This window comes from Pezoporus wallicus, unplaced genomic scaffold, assembly GCF_028554395.1.
Source record: "Pezoporus wallicus isolate ANWC-B61680 ecotype Strahan unplaced genomic scaffold, APGP_CSIRO_Pwel_v1 contig_6464, whole genome shotgun sequence".
Lineage (NCBI taxonomy): Eukaryota > Metazoa > Chordata > Aves > Psittaciformes > Psittacidae > Pezoporus > Pezoporus wallicus.
Window position 1 is genome coordinate 5,057,672 of NW_026642130.1, and position 21,553 is coordinate 5,079,224.

The following is a 21,553-nucleotide window of genomic DNA, read 5'->3' on the forward strand; positions in this document are numbered from 1 at the left end:
CTTTGCATTGTTTGTATCGAAGGTTCCCAAAGTCTTCTAAGAAATGGAGGGTAAAATCTGAGCTTGAAGCACATATAAGAGCTGTTCAGCAACCACACAGTCCAAAACCTCTATTCAGGGCATGTGAGAGAAGGCATGTCTGATCTTCAGAGACCTGTATGTCACAGTCCTCTTCTTTACTGTTTTTCCTGATTTGGAATATATGAGGAAGGTGTCAAGGCAGTGACTGTTCTCCATCCAATGCTATAAAAGGTGAATAATCCCTTTTAGAGATTAGTGGAACTTGGTAGGGTTTTGTTGCAATGTTTTTAACTCAGTGCCTTGCAGTTAAGCAGAGAGGTACATGAGTGACAGAATCATCAGGAAACAAGCCCCATGACAGCCCTGACTTCAAGAAGGTAGGTGAATGCAGGAATCTGGGCTTTGGTCAGACAAAGGGAAGGACTGGGCCAGCTGCCCACTTCTCACCTTGCCTTGTTCTTGCTGCTGGGAGGGGTATAGCGTTGTTGTGGCCATTTGTTTTCCCTTCTTCCACCATTTAGCACTTCCTTCCACTTTTTCTTCTCTTCCCTTATATCTGATCCGTGTATATACAAGTGAAGCCTTGGCCCCAAGTGTTTAAGACCAGCACAGTTAATTTCTGAGCTGCTTCTCTTTCATGAATTGTCATGGCTTTTGTAATGTTGGCAAGGACCTTGCCTTTCAAGATCCACCCAAAGACAGCTTTCAGTGCCAGACAGCTCAGCATCACATCACATCCTGATTTTTCATTCACATACAGTCAAGACCCAGGCTTAGCTAAACCGGGCAGTGTGGTGAAACCTCAGGGATGAAATGTCTGCAAAGGTAAAGTGGGTGGGACTACACCATCTACATGGACTTGTACTTTAGAGCTTATGTCCCACACAGTGGGATTGTATTATTCTGTAGCAAGTCAGTATTGCACAAGCTACTTCCAGAGTGAGTTAGATCAAATTGCTGTCCAAAGGCAAATATTGGTTGGAATAATGTGAAAAGGTCTAATTTTCAAGTTTCCACTGGCCATGGAGTTCAAAGAGATTCTGGATTTTCAAATATTTCTTAATCTCTGTACTCAAGTTTCAGTATTATATCTACGTCTTCAAGGAAAAAGAAATTCCTTTCAATATAAATAGTACATTTGATTGATGCTTGTTTATTGTTTTCAGTCATTACCTGCCCATACCAACCCATTGCACATGCCTGTAACTGTAGTCAAGAGTTTCACATCCTGATTCATCCCAGAGTCCTGGGAATGGGTTCACCACTGGTAGACATAGGCCTGATTCCCCAGTGACCATATGGGGCTGTACCACTCAACAGCAGTGTTTGATAATGGCCTCAAATCTAAATCTTCATGATTCCACCTACTATATTTTACATTAAGTTTTGTAAAATCTTTGTGCACTATAAATACTTTGCAGGCTCTCTCAGAGCCCCCCACTTTAGGCAGGAGTCCTGCCTTTAAAGGTATACAGGCTTGGAAATAGCTGGTTCCAAAAATGCAGTCTTAGAGCAATAATTTCTATAAAACCTTTCATCCTGCCTGGCACATGGTGGTTTACATTCACTGCAGAGTTGACTCTCTGAGCCCTCCAAGTGTGATGCTCTTCTGAGAGGACCCTCAAACATACAGACTTTACACAAAAGATTCCTTACATACTTAACACTACTATGCATTAGATAAATGCAGTTCCCTCTGTGGTAGAGGGCAGCAACCATCTCCCTCTTACCACATATCAAGGGAAGGACAACTATAGTTAAGGATATAAAGCTTCCTTTTCTTCAAAAATATTGCCACATGGAGCTTTCAGTACAGAGCTTTCAGTACATTCCATCTGAAGAAGACCATGCAGGAATCATCATGGTCTTCGTTTTACCCAAGTTAAAAGTGAAGATCTGAAAGGGAGATTCTTAATGAATCTTTTTCTTTGTGAATCTTTAGTTCCAGAAAGTCTTAAATAGAAAGTGGAGAGCGCTATACCCTATGCACTTTCCAAACTCTTATATGAGGGCAAGAGACAAGCTGTGAGGTACTTGTGTATCTATCTACACAGGCTTTTTGCATCAGTCTGAGAGTTGATAGGGGAAATACTAAAACCACTGGACAACAGCTGTCTATACAACTGTAACTCATGGCTCAGTACTGCGCAGTGCTAAGCGCCCTCTTAAACGCTGAGAATTCTTCACTCCCAAATGTCTTTTCCAGCACTTAGAGGCCTTCAAATCCCTGTCATCTCTTCTGGGATTGGCAGCCCCTGTAAAATTCCACTTCTCAAAGCTTCCCTGCCTTACACGTTAACCAGAAATGATTATTCCAGAAGAATGCACCAAGGCAGTTTACTCAAAATGAAGCAGTCCACTTCTTGATGACTCACAGGTACTTTTTGTGTGCGTCTTGGAAAGGGCAGAGGTCCTTTCAGAGCTATGTGATTTAGCATTTGCAGTGCCTCAGTTAAGCAAAGAATATGCCTTGGAAGTGTTTTCAGAGGAAGAGCTGGATGGCTCTGAAGAAGATACTCTGTATTTTCCTGCAAAACAAAGCATAGTGGTTAGGCATAAGGACAGATAGCTTCGGACACGTTGTCACTGCAAAGCAAGGACAGTTAGACTGTCCTGATGACGCAGTTGGCTTTGACTTGGTCTGCAGCCCTGATACTAGCTGCATTACAGCAGTACAAGCAACCACAGAAGTCAGTGTGTTTGCTAACGTAGCCAGGATATGTCAGCCTGAACTGATGATTATGCCATGGGATAGTAATTTACTCACTCAAATGCAGGGACTTAGTGGTCCTCGTTGAGCATGGTTGAGATAAATCCCAACTCCCTCCTTTTGTGACCATGAGACTCTAAACTAAGACGCAAGTGCAGAGAACTCAGGAGCAGAGTGTGGAAGAGAGTGGTAATAATGCAAGAGTCTCAAGTGACAGCAGCATGGGAGGCAGTTGTGGGCAAATATCTTTCTTGTGGTATGAGGCTTCTGTATCTGATCATTGTACTCATGTAAACTTACTGTAGCAGAGTAAGAAACCAACTTCTCCTTCCATTATCTGACTAATAAACTGGCTCTTAAAAAGCAATTGCTTGCCTACATTAAATTCCTCCTTATCCCACTTTGACCAAATGTCACAATCATCTTCTCTGAGCAATGGTTGGATGCAAAGATTACACACTTACTTAGGAAAGAAATTACTCATATTTCCAGCAGTGCGTCTTACAAGTCATAACTGAAATGCTGACTTCCATAAAATGACAGCCAGAGAACTTTTAAAGAGATATAGCTCCAAGGTGGTGAAGAGTAAATGAACAGTAAATGAAATGAGGAGCACTGTGTCAGGATATGATTAAGCTCAAAACAAAACTCAGTCAGTGGGTTTTAGAACTGATGAAGCATACCACTTTGCAATACTTTAGATTAAATATTAGGAAGGAGTTCTTCCCTGAGAGGGTGGTGAGGCACTGGCACACGTTGCCCAGAGAAGCTGTCCCATCCCTGGCAGTGTTCAGGGCCAGGTTGGATAGGGCTTGGAGCAACCTTATGTAGTGGAAGGTGTCCCTGCCCCTGGCAGGGGGTTGAGACTGGATGAGCTTTAAGGTCTCTTCCAATTCAAACCATTCTATGATTCTATGAATCTATGATTCTATGATTATGCTGCTAGCATTATGCTACAATCACAATCAGTTATGCTAGTGGTACCAATGGCTTACTATAGTTCCTTTGTATTAGGAGGTTAAATGCCATCTACAGATGGATGGATAGACAGTTTGATAGATATAGATAGATAGATGATAGATAGATAGATAGATAAAGAATAAACAGCCCCTGAGAGTGAGAATGCAGGCAAAAACTTATTTGTGCTTCAGTAGGCGAGATTTATTGTCACATACCTGTTTTCCCACATAAGTTGTTAAAGGTTCTTGAAAATGGATAGCTCATAGCAAGCATTGGTGTCACCAGGATCAGAGAGGTTGACTGTAAGAGAAAAAGAAAAAGCTTTTTGTCAAAAGCCTGGAACTTTCTTTGCAGCCACATTGATGGGGGAAAAATATAAAACTTAGCAATAAGATGTCCAGTAGTACAAGCAGGCAACCCACCAATGGACAAGTTAGATGTTTGAGAGGCATCAAGTTCACCCATTTGCATGTTTATGATGGCAATGAAGGAGACCAGCTTTGAAAGGAACTGCAAAGAAACAGCAGGACACAAACAGCGTGTCTCTAACTGCTGGCCAGGGAACATGGGGTGGGCTCCAGAGTCTACCATATCAGACAGTAGAGAGTTCTGGTCCCTTATCTGAGGGAATACGTCCATTAAGACAACCAGAAAAGCTGAGATTTATGTGCTTACGGATGCTCCTTGAATGCCAATAGCCTGAGATAATCAGAGGCAAATTTAACTTGGCACACTAGAGGGCATTGGAACACAACTCTCTACAGTCCAGACAGGAAAGAAGAAACGTTTGCTGCTAAAATGAAGTTTATTTTTTGGTTCTGGAGTGGCTTGGGATTCCTCTAAAGATGTGTTTAAAAAAAAGTGTATGGAAAACGTGGTTTTTTTTCTGTTCAGTCCCTCTCTGTTCATTAGGTTGTACCATGGTGGCAGAAATTAAGCAGTTTTGTGTATTGTCACCTGTATCATAAGGTGGTAGAGGAAGAAGGGATATGACTCATATCTAAAAAGTCTGATCAAAGACTTTGATCTTGCTTAATTTATTCCTTATCAGCAGAACTGCAAAGGACATATGCCAGTTTCCATTGGAGCAGCTTCCACAGTGTCAACTAGAGCTGGAAGAGTCTGAAAAGGAATTCAGAACTGAGATCCAAGACTTGTTATCTCTACTTTATTCTGCTAGATGTGTCAGTATAAGATGGAATGAAGAAAGGAACATGCCTAATGATAGCTGTATCAGTTATTCCTGCCTTCCTTCCAGTATCCTGAGAAAAAAGAATTTTTTCCCATAGTCAGAGTACCATCACGTACAGCAGATTCAAGTCAGAAAGAAGGAATGGTGCTGGGTTCCCAGGAGTAATCCTCCTGCAGAAAGCAATGGGATACTTGGAGTACTGCTGTAAAAAAATCCATGTGGATTATTCTGGGCAGCCTAAATGAAGAAAAATGAGTCAGAAACTGCATCTTTCCCTTTGATGGTTGGAGCACTTAAAATTTAGAGAGTTGCTCTGTCTCCTTCTGGGCCATCAGCTTGTTGCTGGAGGGGGCATGCAGAGAGGTCACTACATTAATAATATAGATGATGGGAAAGGGGCACCTTTACCAAGTCTGCAGAAGATAAAAAACTGAAATGAGCGGCTGATAGATCAGATGAGTCTGCTGTCATTCAGAAGGACCTCAACAGGCTGGAGAAATGGGATGACAGGAATCTTATGAAGTTTGACAAAGGGAAATGCAAAGTCATCCTATCCCTCAGGAGGAACAACCCTATGCACCAGGGCATACAGGGGACATCTAACTGGAAAGAAGTGAAAAGGTCCTACACTTGTGTCGGAGCAATCCCAGGCACAGCTACAGGTTGGGCAGAGAAGAGATTCAGAGCAGCCCTGTGGAGAAGGACTTGGGGGTGCTGGTCGACGAGAAAATGAACATGAACTAGCTTCTGTGTGTCCTCGCAGCCCAGAAAGCCAACCGTATCCTGGGCTGCATCAAAAGGAGCGTGACCAGCAGGTTGAAGGAGGTGATCCTGCCCCTCTACTCTGCTCTTGTGAAACCTCACCTGGAGTATTGTGTGCAGTTCTGGTGTCCTCAGCATAAAAAGGACATGGAACTGTTGGAACAAGTCCAGAGAAGGGCCACGAGGATGATCAGGGGACTGGAGCACCTCCCGTATGAAGACAGGCTGAGAAAGTTGGGGCTGTTCTTCAGCCTGGAGAAGAGAAGGCTGCGTGGAGACCTCATAGCAGCCTTCCAGTATCTGAAGGGGGCCTATAGGGATGCTGAGTAGGGACTCTTCATTAGGGACTGTAGGGACAGGACAAAGGATAACAGGTTAAAACTTAAACAGGGGAAGTTTAGATTGGATATAAGGAAGAAGTTCTTTACTGTGAAGGTGGTGAGGCACTGGAATGGGTTGCCCAGGGAGGTTGTGAATGTTCCATCCCTGGCAGTGTTCAAGGCCAGGTTGGACAGAGCCTTGGGTGGCATGGTTTAGTGTGAGGTGTCCCTGCCCATGGCAGGGGGGTTGGAACTAGACAATCTTAAGGTCCTTTCCAACCCCAACTATTCTATGATTCTATGAAAACAGAGCAGGACTTTTCTCCTTGGTGCCTACTAAAAGGACAAGAGGCGGTGGGAATGAAGACAGAGCCAGGCTTTTCTTGTTTGTGCCCAGTAAAAGGACAAGAGGCATTGAGAACAAACAGAAATACAGGAAATCCCACTTAAGAAGAAACTTTTTCACTGTGAGGTTGTTCAAACACAGGAAAAGGCTGCACAGAGAGATTGTGGGGTCTGTATCCTTGGAGCTACTCAAAATCCAGCTGGACATGACTCTGACCATGTTTTGAGTGAAAGGGTGGTACTAGATGATCTCTGGAGGTACTTTCCAACTTCAGCGATTCTATGACTTCAGGGAAGTTGAAGTGATTTTGGTCAATGCTGCTCCTCTGAGCTGACAGTCCAGCCTTAATAGATGCCTTAAGTCCTTTGAGCATATGTACCCATCTGTCTTAATTATCCTCATTTTTAGGTCTGCTTCCTAATTCTTTAGCAGTACCTGTACAGACTTTTCTAAACCCGTATAATATTCAGATACCAATATAAAATTAACCCCTATTGTCATTTAAGAATGATGCTAGCATATATCACCATTTACTTTTTCCACTATAAGTGCCAGTAGTTAGATTCTGATGCCTTCAATCCCTTACCCATCCTTGTGTGGCTTTCTTTACTGAGGGATTATGAATGCAGAAGTGTAAGGTGAAACAAGCATTTCTGGACATAGAGCTATCCATCCTCATGCAGCCATCTCAGATACAAGTATTTTATTCCTGTTGGCTGAAACTTTTCTGTATTCTGTGTCTGGGAATGTGGCTCCTCTTGTGCAGAAGTAGAGATGGACACACCTTTGGCATCAGCGGGAAGAGGGTAATAAACAACTCTGTAGTCCCAACATGTCTTCAACCAGCAGAGTTCTTTGTGAGGTGAATATTAGTCCATAGCCTCAGCTCATGGCCCTCTCTTAGGGCTGTAATACATGCCCTGGGTCACTGAGGCTATTACCCCATTGTGTGGGTGGCCTCCTCTGTTCTGTTTCAGAGTTTTGTCAACCCTCATTGTAAAAGCAGGAAGTTCTGTGAGTTTACTCCTTTGTGCACACTGACAGACCATCCCCAACCTCTCTAGAGGGCACTGGTTGCTTAATATCATAAACAGAATTGTACTCGGTTGGATGCAAGTATCCTCTAGCCCAGTTGCTTCTTATCCAACATAGGCTATAGCAGAGGCCCTAGGGAAGAGTTTTATAAAAGCAATGCAGTAGTTCTCCAGAATGTTCTTTCCCCTTCTGCCTTTCAGACATACAGGGACGTCTGGAGGCAAAAGGCAATACTTTGGTGTTTAACAGCCTTTAATGGCCTATTAAGCTTACACAACATGAAGTAAATCAAGGCTCATAAAGGGATATAGGGTACAGGTTATTTTCTCCTCTCTCCTTCCACTTGTGGGCAGCAACATGAGAACAAATAGACAGACACAGTCCATTAATACATGGCTTTGTGGTTGGATAGCCACAGAGCAGGTCAAAAGCTTAAGGGTAAGAATCAGAGAGCATGGCAACAAAGGATGGTTGGTGTTTACTACAGGCTGCCCAATCAGTACTACTGATGAAGCCTTCTTCTTACTCCAGCTTGCAGGAGACATCATGCTTGCAGGCTCTTGTCCTGCCTGGGGACTTCAACCATCCTGACATCTGCTGGAAAAGTAGCATGGTGAGCTATAGGCAATCCAAGAGACTCCTGGAGTGCATTGAGAATCACTTAAACCAGGCAATAGAGAGCCCTACCAGGGCAGATGTGATACTGGACCTGATGGTCATCAGTGTAAGCAAGCTAATTGGTGATGTCAAGATTAGAGGCAGCCTGTGCTGCCGTGATCATGTACTCACGGAGTTCACAGCCCTGAGGGAGATGAGACAGACAAAGGATACAGTCAGGACTCTGAATTTTAGGAAAGCCAACTTGTAGCTCCTTAAGGAGTTAGTCAAGAGGACCCCCTGGGAAACTGCCCTCAGGGACAAGGGAGCAGAACAGAGCTGGCAGGTCTTTAAGGATGCTTTCCAGAAAGCACAAGAGCTCACAATCCCCAGGTGTGAGAAATGGGGTAGGGAATGCCAGCTGGCATGGCTGAGTTAAGACCTACTGGTCAAACTAAAGGGAGAGAAGGAAATGCACAGGCAGTGGAAACACGGACATTGTCCTGGACACTGCCTAGTTGTGCAGAGGTGGGATCAGGAATGCCAGGGTGTAGCTGGAGCTGAACTTGTCAAGAGAAGCAAAGAATATCAAGGGCTTCTACAGGTATGTCAACCAGAAGAGGAAGGTCAAAGAAAGTGTACCTCCCCTGATGTGCAAGACTGGAAAACTGGTAACAATGGATAAAGAGAAGGCTGAGGTATTCAGCAACATTTTTGCCTCAGTCTTCACTGGCAGGCTCTTTCCCTACACCTCTCAAGTGGATGAACTGCAGGGCAAGGACTGGGGAAGCAAAGTCCCTCTCACTGTAAGTGGAGATCAAGTTTGTGACCATTTGAGGAACCTGAACATACATAGATCTATGGGACCTGATGAGATGCATCCCAGCACCCTGAGGGAATTGGCTGATGTAGTTGCCAAGCCACTCTCCATGGTGTTTGAGAAGTCATGGCAGTCAGGTGAGGTCTCTGGTGACTGGAAAAAGAGCAATATCACTCCCATTTTAAAAAGGTAGAAAGGAAGACCCTGGGAGCTATGGACCTGTCAGCCTCACCTCTGTGAATGGGAAGATCATGGAACAGATCTTTCTAGGAGCTATGCTAAGGCACATGGAGGACAGGGACGTGATTTGAGACAACCAGCACAGCTTCGCTAAGGACAAATCTTGCCAGACCAACCTAGTGGCCTACTATGGTGGAGTTACTACATTACTGGGCAAAGGAAGTGCTATTGATGTTGTCTGTCTGGACTTCTGTAAAGCCTTCAACACAACATCCTTCTGTATAAATTGTAGAGGTATGGATTTAATGGATGGACTGTTTGGTGGGTGAGGAACTGGCTGGATGTCACATGGAGAGGGTTCAAGTTGCAATATCTCCATCCTTTCCTGCTCATAGCTGAAGGGCATCTTCCCCAAGAAGTTCCCTTTGTATTTCCCTTAGGTTGTGCATAAATAATAGCGCCACTTAAATTTTCGGTTTTCTAACTTAAAAAAACATAATTTCCATTATATTTATTATATGTCTTGTGGAATTTAGATCAAATGTCCACCAACCTCCTTCTAATTATTTACTAATTATAGGTGAAATAATGAACTTTGAAAATGTGGATCTGTTTATGGTATTAGTATCTTCTCTTTTATACAGCAGTAACTGACATAGATTCTTAGGTCATACTTCTAACCTTTGTTTGCTGAGAACTCCATTTGGACATTGAATTCCTTTTCAGCAGGGCTTCTTGTATCTATTTGTTAAAAAAAATATGATCAATTGGTAAATGCAGAATTATGTTTGAATTCCAACAGTATTTTCATGCAATATAAAAAATAATTTGAATTCTTACCTTCTTGTCCCAGAGAGTCCCAAACACCAAAATGAATAATCCCTAGGAGACAGACAGTTGCATGCAGTTTGATCATACCTTTTAATTGCAGTTTCTCATAATTATTTCAGACATTTTCCATGCTGACTATTTAAACTTTGAACTCTTTGATAGAGGACATTTTTCTAACTGCATCTCACATAATGGAGTGTTAATGTGGTAGGAGTTTTCCTGGTCTGGCCTATTTAAACAGGGTGTATATCTCTTCTGTAGAAGTGGCACAGATAGTTTCCTGGCACTAAACACATTTAGAAGAAGGCACCACTGTGTATGGAAGACATGCCCTGCCTATGCTTCCCAGATAAGCTAGCAGCTTGGACTTGAAGTATACAATTTTTATGCTGTTCTTTAGAGACGGAGTAGACATAACTACTGTGTCCTTAAAAGAAATCCCATTGTATTGGGATCCTACTGACCCCCTAAATATGTTGTTGTAAAAATCATACTGACTGAAAATGCTCAGTCACTTGTATTCTTTTTAATATTAGTACCATTCATCTGTTCTTGGTGACTTTCATGTTCTTTATACTAATTTCTTGAGCACACAAGAGCTTAATATGATGCCTCCAGATGCACTAAATGAAACCAAACAGCTGAAGCTTGCCCACCTGAACATAACAGGGCTATTTTCCTGATCTTCAGGAATGAAATTCTTCCCAAAGGTACTGGCAAAGTTGTAAGTTATCTTTACATCAGCTTTATCTATAAGGCACACCTGTTAAGGCAGCTGGGAATATGAAATGCTGCTGAATTCCTGGAATGGGTTTTCCAAAGAGCCCTTTGGGAATAAGGATGTGTAAGGTAAACCTGATCTCTCTCAAACTGTTTTTATTCCTCTCCAAACACAGCACTACAAGAATGTCACTACATGTTAAATGGTCATACAGTAAACAAAACCATATGTATGTGCAACTCACCTGCAAAGCATTGAGAAGAGCAAAGAGGATATGGAAGATTCGATGACTATTTTTGATGATGGTGGCAAGACCAAATCCCCAGGTAAGGCCTAATAAGGGTGTCAAGATAGCCACACTTTTGCCAATTTGAAACAAAGAGTTCCTCTCCTGCCTGTTTGACCTATCCCCAATAGTTGGCCTCAGTATTTTTATTATAACAACTGCAGTGATGAACAAATTCATAGCCACAATGATCAGGGCAGGTATGACGAAGGCCAAGAGAGCTTTGCTGTCCTTCCAGTTGAGCCAGCAGACATCCTTTCTGGTGTAATTGTTCCTTGGCAGTGTGACAGCAATGGTGATGGCTGCAATGGCAAAGGGGCATCCATATCCCAAACAGAATGCCACTGCTTTCTGGGAGGACTTGCTTGTGTTATGCAAGATGAAGACCAGTCTGTAGAAAAGAATGAGGCCCAGGCTGAGCATCCAGAAAAAGACACACAGGTAGAATAAATGGATGAAGAAGGTGGCCACTAAACAGATACCTCTGCTCATCTGTTGGTTTTGGTCATTGATGGAGGCAGTGACAATGAACCAAATATCAGCAATCAGAAGTGATGTAGCTATGTTGAGTATACAGACATGGCGCATATAGGAGGTTGTGTTGTTTGTCACGTATTTCCAGACTAAGGATTCAATTATAATGCAGACCACCAAACTCAAGATTGAAATAGCCAGGCCAATGTAGGTAATGTAATCTTCAAAGATTAACTGGTAGGATTTATCAGGTGACATGAGAATGGAGAATGATGTCAAGTGATTGCAGGAGCAAATGACATAATCTTCTACCTCTGTGGGGGTGCAACCATTAGTATCCCAGCCCCCTCCAGCTTTGTTGAGTGTGAAGTTCCAAAAGACACACTGGGGCATCTTTAGAGACAAGTGTTTCTTTGCAAAGGTCATATTAATGTCGAACTTCTGGCTTCTGTTGCTGCTCACTGTTGTTGATAGCAGTAAACCGTTCAGATATTCAGACTCATTCTGGAGCAAAATATGTCCAAGTTTTGAGTACATCACACTGACAATGGTTGAATTTTGGGTTAGAGTCTGAATCTCAGTTTCATCAATGAGCACATTAACTGTGAGGTTTTCTGTACTGCGGAAGTTCTTATTATAATCCATGTTGCTGTTTTTTGTGACAACTATGCCTTGTAGCTGAAGGCTGTTTGCAGAGACAGGAGGAATGGTATTATTAACTGGTTGAAGACGCAGGGAAAAATTTTCTACTGATTGAAGTAACAAAGAACTTTTGAGTATCTCCTCTTTATTCAGGTCTTCCCAAACTTTAGCTGTGGCATCAGCAACAATGAAGTCCACTGTGGAGAGGAAATTCTAGAACAACAAAAGAATAATGTTGTTACTGAAATCCCATACAAATCACTGTTGTTTCTGATGGTGATTTCTGTGTGGTCCTAGAACTGGCTTTTGAAAAAGCCCAGCATTTTTGTATGTTGCTCAATCCATGAGGAACCTACACTTGTTAACCCTCTGAATGCTCTATTTTCAAGTTAAAGTTTCCAGAAATGGAGTTGTGTGGTGCTTTTTTTTTATATATATATATATTACTTGGTATTTGTCTTCTCCATCCTTCTTTTCCTTCTTTCTCAGGGTTTGTGCTATCTTTAATTTGTCACTTTCTATCATGTAGGGTTCTCCAGCTACAAAACATCATCTCTTTGCTCAGAAGAGCAGTGCTTTTCCTCTGTACCTCACAATCAATGTTTTAAAGTATTTCTAAGATTTGCTTTGCTAATCATTTATTGTAAGATCTAATTGATTTTCCTTGCTTGATCATGGTTCCTGGAATTCACTCTCCCTAACTGTATTTCAAACTTTTTTTTCTATTTCTTCTTCTACACATAGAATCATAGAATTATGGAATGGTTTTGACATTTTAAGACCAATCCAATCTCCTTTCTATGAGCAGGGAAATATACCTTGACCTTGAATATTTCTAATGATGTGGCATCCACAGCTTCTCTGGGAAACGTCTTCCTATGTCTCACCACCCTCATTGTAAAATATTTCTTCCTTATATCCAAACTAAATCTCCCCTCTTTTAGTTTAAAACCATTGCCCCTTGTCCTGTCGTTACAGGCCCTGGCAAAAAGTCTTTCTCTGTCTTTCCCATAAATACCCTTTAAGCACTTGAAGACTACTACAGTGTCTCCCCAGAGCTTTCTCTCCTCCAGGCTGAACAACCCCAACTCTCTCAGCCTTTCTTCGTAGGGGAGTTGTTCCAGCCCTCTGATGATTTTTGAGTCCCTCCTCTGGACCTGCTGTAAGAGGTCCATGTCTATCTTATACTGGGGAGGGAACTCCAGAGCTGTACATAGTACTCCTGGTGGCTGTCACTAGAGCAAAATAGAGGGGGAGAATCTCATCCTTCAACCTGCTGGCCATGCCTCTTGTTATGTAATCCAGAATACAGTTGGTTTTCTGAGCTGCAAGTGCACATTGTGTACCCATGTCCAATTTCTAGTTGCTAAGCATATCACATCATCTCTTTCATGCACAGGCTTCTTGTCTTCATCATTCGGACCTTTTATAAAATCTTCTGTATCTTTGCTGTCATTTCATATTTGCTCTCTTTAATACTTTTGTGTTCCTGTAGAAATTCTCCAGGGAGAACGTCATCCCCTGTGACAAAAGGGGCCAAAGGGCTTTGTAAGAATAGGTAAGACTTAAAATAAAACCTTACTTGAATAGTGAGCTCCTCTGCATCTGCTGGGATAGAGGAGATCATATCCAGGATGGTAACAATTGCGCCTAGGTTTGCAGGAGAATTGTTTATTATGTTTTGCTCCTTTCCTGTGTTTTCCTTAAGCTCCGCAAGGTAGTTAGGTAGGTTTGCTTTTGCCTCAGGACTGTTGACCAAGGACTGGAATAGAAGATAACAAACAGCGCACCACATGTTTGCAGTTTGCCTAGAGCTTGATCTTCCTACATAATGGCTATCCCTACACTAGTAAAATAAACAGAGCCAGGGTCATTCTAGACATGCTGTTAATGTTCAACTCTCTGACCCTTCAGAACACAGCATCCTAACTTGTTCTGGGTTAATATCTAGGGTATTATGAAGAGTGGTGTCTTCATGACAGAGAATAGTCTCTTGTCTGTGCTAACTCAAAGACTCCTGGAAATAAATTCCCCTCCGGTAATACTGGGGGAAAAAATAGTTTGCTTGGGCCAAAGCATATGAGGGAGCAAAATCTAGCAAGTGACAAAAATATATAACCCAGTAGCTGTACCTCTGCCTGGGACCTTGCTGTGCCTAATTTACCAAGATAAACATAGGAAGTATTTGGTGGAAGAAAGACAATTGTTCTTATCTAACCTCACTAAGGGAAAGGTCACTCTGGATGGTTTGTACAAGCAAACACCGCGATGATAGGATACCTAGGCTGCAAATCAAGGCCCAGCACTTATCTGTGAAGCATAGTGGCTGAGGGGAAATGCTAAACAGGGCCTGGGTCTGAAGTTGGGCAGTGGCCCAACTGCATCATTGTTAGTGTACTCTGTAGCATGCTTTGGGTTTGTGGCAACAGCATTCCCACCTGAGCATGGTTCAAGGGACACTGCAGGCCAGTGACACTATGAATAAGCTCACCTTGCCAGGGGAAGCGGGTGTTCATGTCTATGGACATTAGCCATGCAATGCCATGTGCCCTCTAGGCCAGAAAAGGGGACTTAGCCTCACTGACTTGCGCAGATATAGGTACCATTCTTTATATCTTTTAGAACATAGTTTTAATTATTTGATTTTTTAATGCTTCATATATTTTATATTATTATATTATTTTATATATGTTAAGCAAAAAAAAAAACCCAACAAAAGTATTTGCTCTCTTCCACTCCCACACCCCAGCCTCTAGAAAACTCATAAATGTTACCTCAGCACTACTCAGCAGGTTGCTTATTGGTACAGATAAGCAGTCATTCCTTTCAAGCTTCCAGGACTTGCCAGAGCACTTGTAACTTTTACTGCCTCGAATAAAACCATATGGATTATCCAACTCACAGCATGGCTTTATTAATGTGTCTCCTTCTATTCCAATCCCAAAGCTGTCTGAGCAGGAAACTTCCTTATCTGTATTGAGAAAAGACATGGAGGTGGAAAACTAAGAAGCAGGGAGATGAATAATTTACACCCATCAAAACTGTGACATCCTGAAGTTCAAAAGTCTTTAAATTAGTGAGGATTTCAGCTTGCTTTCTTCATTGATTATTACTTTTCAGGGTCTATGTCTTGCATTTCCCAATTTTTTGGAATCATGAAATTGAAAATGAAATTTAATAAAGCTCCTTGGTTTTGAGTACTGATTTAAACCAACAAACCAATACCCAAAGTTTTAGGATTTGTCTGTTACATTACAGGGCTAGATAGAGGTGGAGTGGGATTATATTGACTGCTATGTGAACAGTAACTCACACAAAGTTTATTCTGCTTGTCTCTGTGCTGCTGCAGCACTAATAGGAAATTCATTAAGACTTTGAATGTGAGATCTCAACAGCTTTTGATGAACAGTGAGTCCTGCTCATTGGTTTCATTTGGTTTGTAATATCAGTAAGTATCTGATGCTTAAAATAAATAAAGTGCCTGCAGTGAAATCTGGCCAGATGCACTGATTCAAATTAGGCACCACTACTGTGGAAAACACAAAAATTTCTACATTATGGGGATGTCCAACATTTCTTTCTTTCCAGTTTAGAATAGAAATGTAAATATTCAAACTCTGGTCAGAACTAAACATTGAAACTGGATTTAGCAAAGTTGAATTTTAATTATCCATGTGTTTAAAGTGGTATGCTCTCCCACAGGAGGACCTCCTGAACTAGGTGACTTCTTCCTGAGGCACCACAGTCTTTTGTCTTTGTTAAATTGTTGGAGCAAGCTGGGAGCTGCTTGACCACATTTCAAAACAGGAGATGAAGCTTGGTGATGCACACTACACCATATAGAAGTGGGAACAGGAGATCTATAACTAGAACTACAACTGTAACTATAACTACAACTACAACTATACGGATATAACTAACTATATGGATATAGATATGGATATAGATGTGTAGATACAAGAACTATAACTGCTTGGGAACATACTGGGGCCACTGTCAAATACAGTGAAGACAAAACATGTTGTCTATTTTTCTTTTTTTTTTAATTACAGCAAAATTGGTATTTTCTTCTGTATTTCAAAATTTCTCATCAAATAAGGAGACAAAAAGTCTTGGCTAACAAATCCTGCTCCTGTTAGGGGTCACCAGTGATAAATCTGTGGCATCTGATTTAACAAAGTTATTGGGATTTCCTATTTAAAAGCTTTAAATAGTAACATTTTTTTCTTACCAGCTATCAGGTGCAGTCTTATACTTTCACTGTTGACTTCCTGTCCAATGCGGTTAATAAACTTGCAATGTGCTCTGAGCTCTTTCGTCATGCTGCATTCTGTTTCTGTGTAATTGCACATGTAGCAAAACAAATTTCCCTTTTTCTTTTTCTCTGTATGGAAGGATTAAGATAAGTTAATGCAGATTTGGGGTCAATCAGCTAGCAGACAGAAGAAAGCTTCAGCAAAACTTTCTTTTCGGTGGGTCCTAGAGAAAAAAAAACCTTCCTTTGTGGAAAATCTTCCTTTCTGTACACTGATCTCTGTCTCTTACTTCCCATGTAATCTGGCAGCTGTTGCATGATCAGTACCTTTTCAAATCCTGCCCAAACCCTCCTTTACTGTTCAGGAACCAGAGTTTGCTTTAGAAACTCTTTTGGAGAAGTTCTTCCTGCTTCTGCTTCTACCCCAGGTGTTTCATTTAGGCTAGGATACTTTTTTGCTGCTTTCATCTGGTTCTTTGTAACTCAGGATCTGAGCCACACTTCGATTGCTTTTCACTGTGCCTGTGCCTGAGGGTCAATGAGTGCAATATCTTCCAAGATCTCAGCATTTTTCTTAGCAACCAAGGGATCCCTCAGTCTCCACTTGCTTTACAGTTCAGCCTGGGCTAGTCTTCTGGGTTAGTTTAGGCAGGCCTTTGGTTTTGTTTTCAAGCTGTTTTGTAACCCACTTAAAAGCTTCTAGTCTATAAAAATGTGCCAGGGAAGCTGTAGAACTGCCCTAAATTTGAAGACATAGAAACCTAGGCTTTTGTGCTGTTAAAGATCTGTTACCTGTATCCTTGAAGAAAACAAAACAGTTCTTTGAATTGCATTCTTAATGAGTTATTCTACATTTTTCGTTAATTAGTAGATCTTTTCAAGTAATGTTTCCATGATAGTCAAAAAAAGTGGCAGTGTGGAAGATAAAAGCAAATAAATGCAGTTCAGCAATTTCTAATCTGAACAGTGGTGAGGATGCTCACTTCTCACTGCCTGGTAAGGCAGACCAAACATCGAATTTACCTATTTAGTATTTATCACTACAGCAATGACTTCATTTGCTCTTCTGTTAATCTCAGCCATGCTTCACAGCCGTGGTAACCTAACCACTCTAAGGAGTACTTATGAGTTGTCAGAATAACAGTAAGATTGAATTGGTTACAAAGACCTAACTGAAAACAAAAAGCCAAGGGACTGGGTTGTGACACGTAATGCAACTAATGATTCTGCAAGTTTATGATTCCTTACCAACTTGAAGTTCATTTTGTTGAACCACAAATGTAACAGTGTAATCTTCCTTGGTGTTAGCACTTATGCAGCACTCGAGGGCTTGTTGTGTTTTGCACCTCATAGGTGTTGCAATGGGGTCTATCAGGATGTTCTGCTTCAGAGGCAAGGAAATAACCTCAATTGTCACATTGGCAGAACTCTCTGCATGCTTCTGGGACAGTGTGCAGATGTAGGTGCCTGAAAGGAGTGACACAAAAAACATATCTCAGTCAGTGGAATTGCTTCTCAGTTTTTGCATGGTCCTGAGCCCTAAACTGATCAAGTACAGTGCTGTTGGCAGCATCATGTTTTACTGTCCTCCAGCAGTTTTAAATCCTGCTTTAATTTACTGTGGCCAGACTACACAGTGATTTGCAGGGCTAAGGCTGCTATAAATGATACAGAGATTTCGTTGCCTTTGTAGCCAATATAAACTGTGCTCACTCACCTCTCCAGTCCTGTGTGGCAGTCTTCACTGTGAGCACAGATATAGCTGGAAATTTGCTGGTTTTGATGCATGCATCACAGTCTACTATTTTCGTGTCATTTCCAGACTGGATTTTCCAGCTGATACTCTCATAATTGCTCACATCACTTTCACATGTTAGATTGAATGCATATCCTTCCGAAACTGCTGAGCTTACGCTTGAAGATATTGTTACATGGGCTAAGACAACACAAGACAGACATCACATTACTGAGAGTCACTTGCTATAATAAAATCCTTGCAAATGATATGTCCCAAAGAGACCACTTATGCATTATAGTGCTGGTGGTCTGTTACATGCTACCTGACTCTTACCTGTCCGGAAATATGTCACTCTGATGTTTTCCCTGCGCCTGGCACCATATCCAGTCTGTAGCTCACATGTATATGTAGTCACTGTACCTGATTTTTCAGGTGGGCATAGTGACTCATTGATGTTCAGCTTGTATTCAGTGCAGTTTTCACTGAAGCTGGAGACTCCTAAAGAGAAATAAACATTCCTTGACGGGTTGTGGATATCAAAAAATACCCGGGCTTTGGAAACCACAAGCAATCAGTCCAGCTAAGGAAAGCCTCATGGCTTTATATGATGGCATGGCACTTTTAACACATCATTGCTGAAGTTTGTTCACATTTTTTACTCGCTTTTTCACAGTGGTATTCCAAAGGTCTAATTGTCTGCACAGCGCTGGGCACCTACTGCCCTAATCAGTCTAAAAGCATCAACATTACTTGGCTAGCTCAGGATAAGCCAAAATTAAGAATATTCTGGTTTGGCCTAACCTCATTATCTGAGATATTTAAGATGAGTATCTCTTTGCAATACATTTACTTGGTGCTTTATTAACTCTTTATATTTACATTATGAGCAAACCCTTGTGGAATGTTACTGGCATGTGATAAATCACAGCTACAGGTGGAGAGGGAAACTGTGCACTCAGTATTAAGCTATGCTGCAGCTGGTTTAAAGTGTACCACCTGTCTCTCTTGGTTGCCAGATCTTGGTATATGGTATACAGAGGCTTTTCATTCCCCAAGGATGATTCTGGAGATAGCAGAAGAGATGATGCACTCATCCTTGCTCTCAAAACTAGACAATACCGAAATAAAGTTTTTGGGAAAAGTTGGTGTGATTCTTCTCCAGGCAGCTGTTTCCATCCAGGATGGCACATTTTGAAGCATTAATGTCTGCACAGTACATGGAGATGCCCAGGATCCCGCTGGCTCTGGCACAACACATATGGAGTCTGTACCATGCTGTCCATCCATCATCCTCCTGCCCCCCACCTTTGGAGCATACTCTGTATTCATCCTAGTACTTGGCTTTTGGGGTGGCCAATTAGGAGGAGATCTCTGAAGAACAAACAAACCCAGCAGGTGGAAGACAACCGTTTGTTAAACTTACCTGTAATATTGATTGCTCCGTTCACTTCCCAGTGACCAGTAAGTGATGGTAAGTGTTTGTCAATACAACAGGACAGCAGAAGACCATTTGCCTGCATTTCAGGACTGTTGCATGTAACATTGATGTCATATAAGTTCGGAGTGATGTATAGCGGAGACACTGCTATTGTTTTCGTGGCCTTGTATATCAGTGTGTTAAACTGATCACTGTTTGTGAAAGTGCACTTATAGGAACCTGTAAAACATAAGCAATATCTTAGCATTGAGAAGATGTTTTGCTGCTTTTTCCTCTACACGTAGAATCAGGAGGTGGGAGCTACTTCTATCCCTGGTTTTCACATCTCCCTGCTCTGCAGTGGCTTTGCTACTTGCTAATTAAAGTGTACCCTCAAGTCATCTGCAGTATACTTTCTGCAGACTCCTGGTGCCAAATGTATCCAGGTTAGGCAGCTTCAGTGTTGATGGGTACTTGAGAAGAGACCAGCAGTCTGGGAGCGAAATACCTAAAATCTGGCTGAGTTGGTGTTTTGGGGATCTGTGTATTGCCTATAGTCCACATGGCAGCAATATGTCATAGTAAGAATATAGACTGTGCAAAAGGTTCCTACACAGAATGGGTGAGAGATAGGTGTCCAAGAGGGAGTCCAGAAGAGCTGGCACTCTAGGTGTAAGCACATACGCTGCTCAGAAGGTATTGCCAAAGAGCACGAAGTATTTATGAGCCATGTTCTCAGGCACTTGTCCTCTGGATACAGCCAGGCTTCCTTTAGAAACTGGCAATCACAGCTCCCAACTCCTTTCATACTTTAGGTATGTGGGTTCCCTTTCCCCATTGGGATAGCCAAGTGAGTAGGCCACTTACATTGGAGTGGAGACACCATGGTTCAGAGCATCCTTAGCCCAAAGAAGTTTGGGCCCGTGGTTCCTACTTTGTGTATGTGTGCCCAAATACTTGGTTACAGATTCCCTTTTTTTGAATGTAAAATTTATGGTCCAAAGGACTGAGTGGGAGCTTGAGTCAAAGCTATGATAATACATGATAATTACCCTGACAACTCCTCAGCAAAAAGCCACAATTTAACGGGGTCTGATTTTCAAAAAGCCATAAACATGAACATGTAAAACTGTAACTGCGAGCTCTGATTGGTTAGGTGATGTTTGCAAAGGGGGCAAGGGCCATCGAGGACCAATTCAACCACAGCCTCAAATTAGCACACCAAGAGTGGGAAAGCCCCACAGCTGTGTAGTCACTGTTGTCTCCTGTGATACGGCAGTGAAGCCTGCACTGAGAATACCCAAGCCTGTATAATCATTTCAGTCGTTTCACATCTTTCTGGCAATGTCAGTCCAGTCAGTACATAATTCATTAAAAGTAAAAAAAAGCACCCCAAAACTACAAGGGACAGACATAGCAGCTTCCAGTATCTACAGGGGGCCTGCAGGGATGCTGGAGAGGGACTCTTCATCAGGGACCACTGTGATAGGACAAGGGATAACAGGTTAAAACTTAAACAGGGGAAGTTTAAATTGAATATAAGGAAGAAATTCTTTCCTGTAAGGTTGGTGAGGCACTGGAATGGGTTGCTCAGGGAAGTTGTGAATGCTCCATCCCTGGCGGTGTTCAAGGCCAGGTTGGACAGAGCCTTGGGTGACATGGCTTAGTGTGTAGCGTCCCTGCCCATGGCAGGGGGTTGGAACTGTATGATCTTAAGGTCCTTTCCAACCCTAGCTATTCTATGATTCTAGGATTCTATTTTTTACATTTCCCCTAGGAAAATGCAGTCACTGCATTCCTCTTTGCTTTTTATAGAACTAACCACACTGGAAATTTACATCTGCTGTTTTAACAATAGAAAATCATACCAGAATCCTCCATCGTAATGCTGGCAATTTTAAGAGTCGACCTTGAGTTTTTCGTTGTAACTTTTTTCTCCATTGAATACCGCATGGAGGTTGAGATGATCTGATCGAAGTGATACCAGGTCACATTCTTAGATGTTGAATTTATCTCACAAATCAGTGTTACTGTGTCCCCTTCAAAAATGTCTATAGGACTCACAATGAAGTTTGTCTGATCTGGGAAGACAAAGAGTAGCATTCTACATTATTGTCATTTCATCTCATGTCTTTCATCTTTCATATGCCTTTCATCTCGTGGGAATCCTAGGTGCTTCGCAGCTAATACACACTCAACATCAGCTGCAGGGCACTACTTCTGATAGAAGGTATGCAATTTTCCCT

General features: G+C 42.0%; 1 protein-coding gene across 3 annotated transcripts in view; it reads right to left on the bottom strand.

The window, feature by feature from the left end:
• Positions 1-1,955: 1,955 nt before the first annotated feature.
• Positions 1,956-21,553, bottom strand: part of ADGRF5 (adhesion G protein-coupled receptor F5) — a 31,329-nt gene continuing 11,731 nt past the window's right edge. Inside the window, exons 9-21 of one of the 3 annotated variants that reach the window (XM_057427555.1) lie at positions 21,176-21,388; positions 19,314-19,547; positions 18,224-18,388; positions 17,870-18,088; positions 17,401-17,619; positions 16,129-16,281; positions 14,672-14,868; positions 13,480-13,659; positions 10,740-12,110; positions 9,784-9,825; positions 9,625-9,684; positions 3,907-3,991; positions 1,956-2,549 (exon numbers count right to left, since the gene is read on the bottom strand). In XM_057427555.1, the coding sequence (XP_057283538.1) occupies positions 2,470-2,549; positions 3,907-3,991; positions 9,625-9,684; positions 9,784-9,825; positions 10,740-12,110; positions 13,480-13,659; positions 14,672-14,868; positions 16,129-16,281; positions 17,401-17,619; positions 17,870-18,088; positions 18,224-18,388; positions 19,314-19,547; positions 21,176-21,388 (3,218 nt within the window). In that variant the 3' untranslated portion in view covers positions 1,956-2,469. The remainder of the gene's footprint in view (positions 2,550-3,906; positions 3,992-9,624; positions 9,685-9,783; positions 9,826-10,739; positions 12,111-13,479; positions 13,660-14,671; positions 14,869-16,128; positions 16,282-17,400; positions 17,620-17,869; positions 18,089-18,223; positions 18,389-19,313; positions 19,548-21,175; positions 21,389-21,553) is intronic. The other 2 variants (XM_057427556.1, XM_057427557.1) reach the window with 2 other exon arrangements.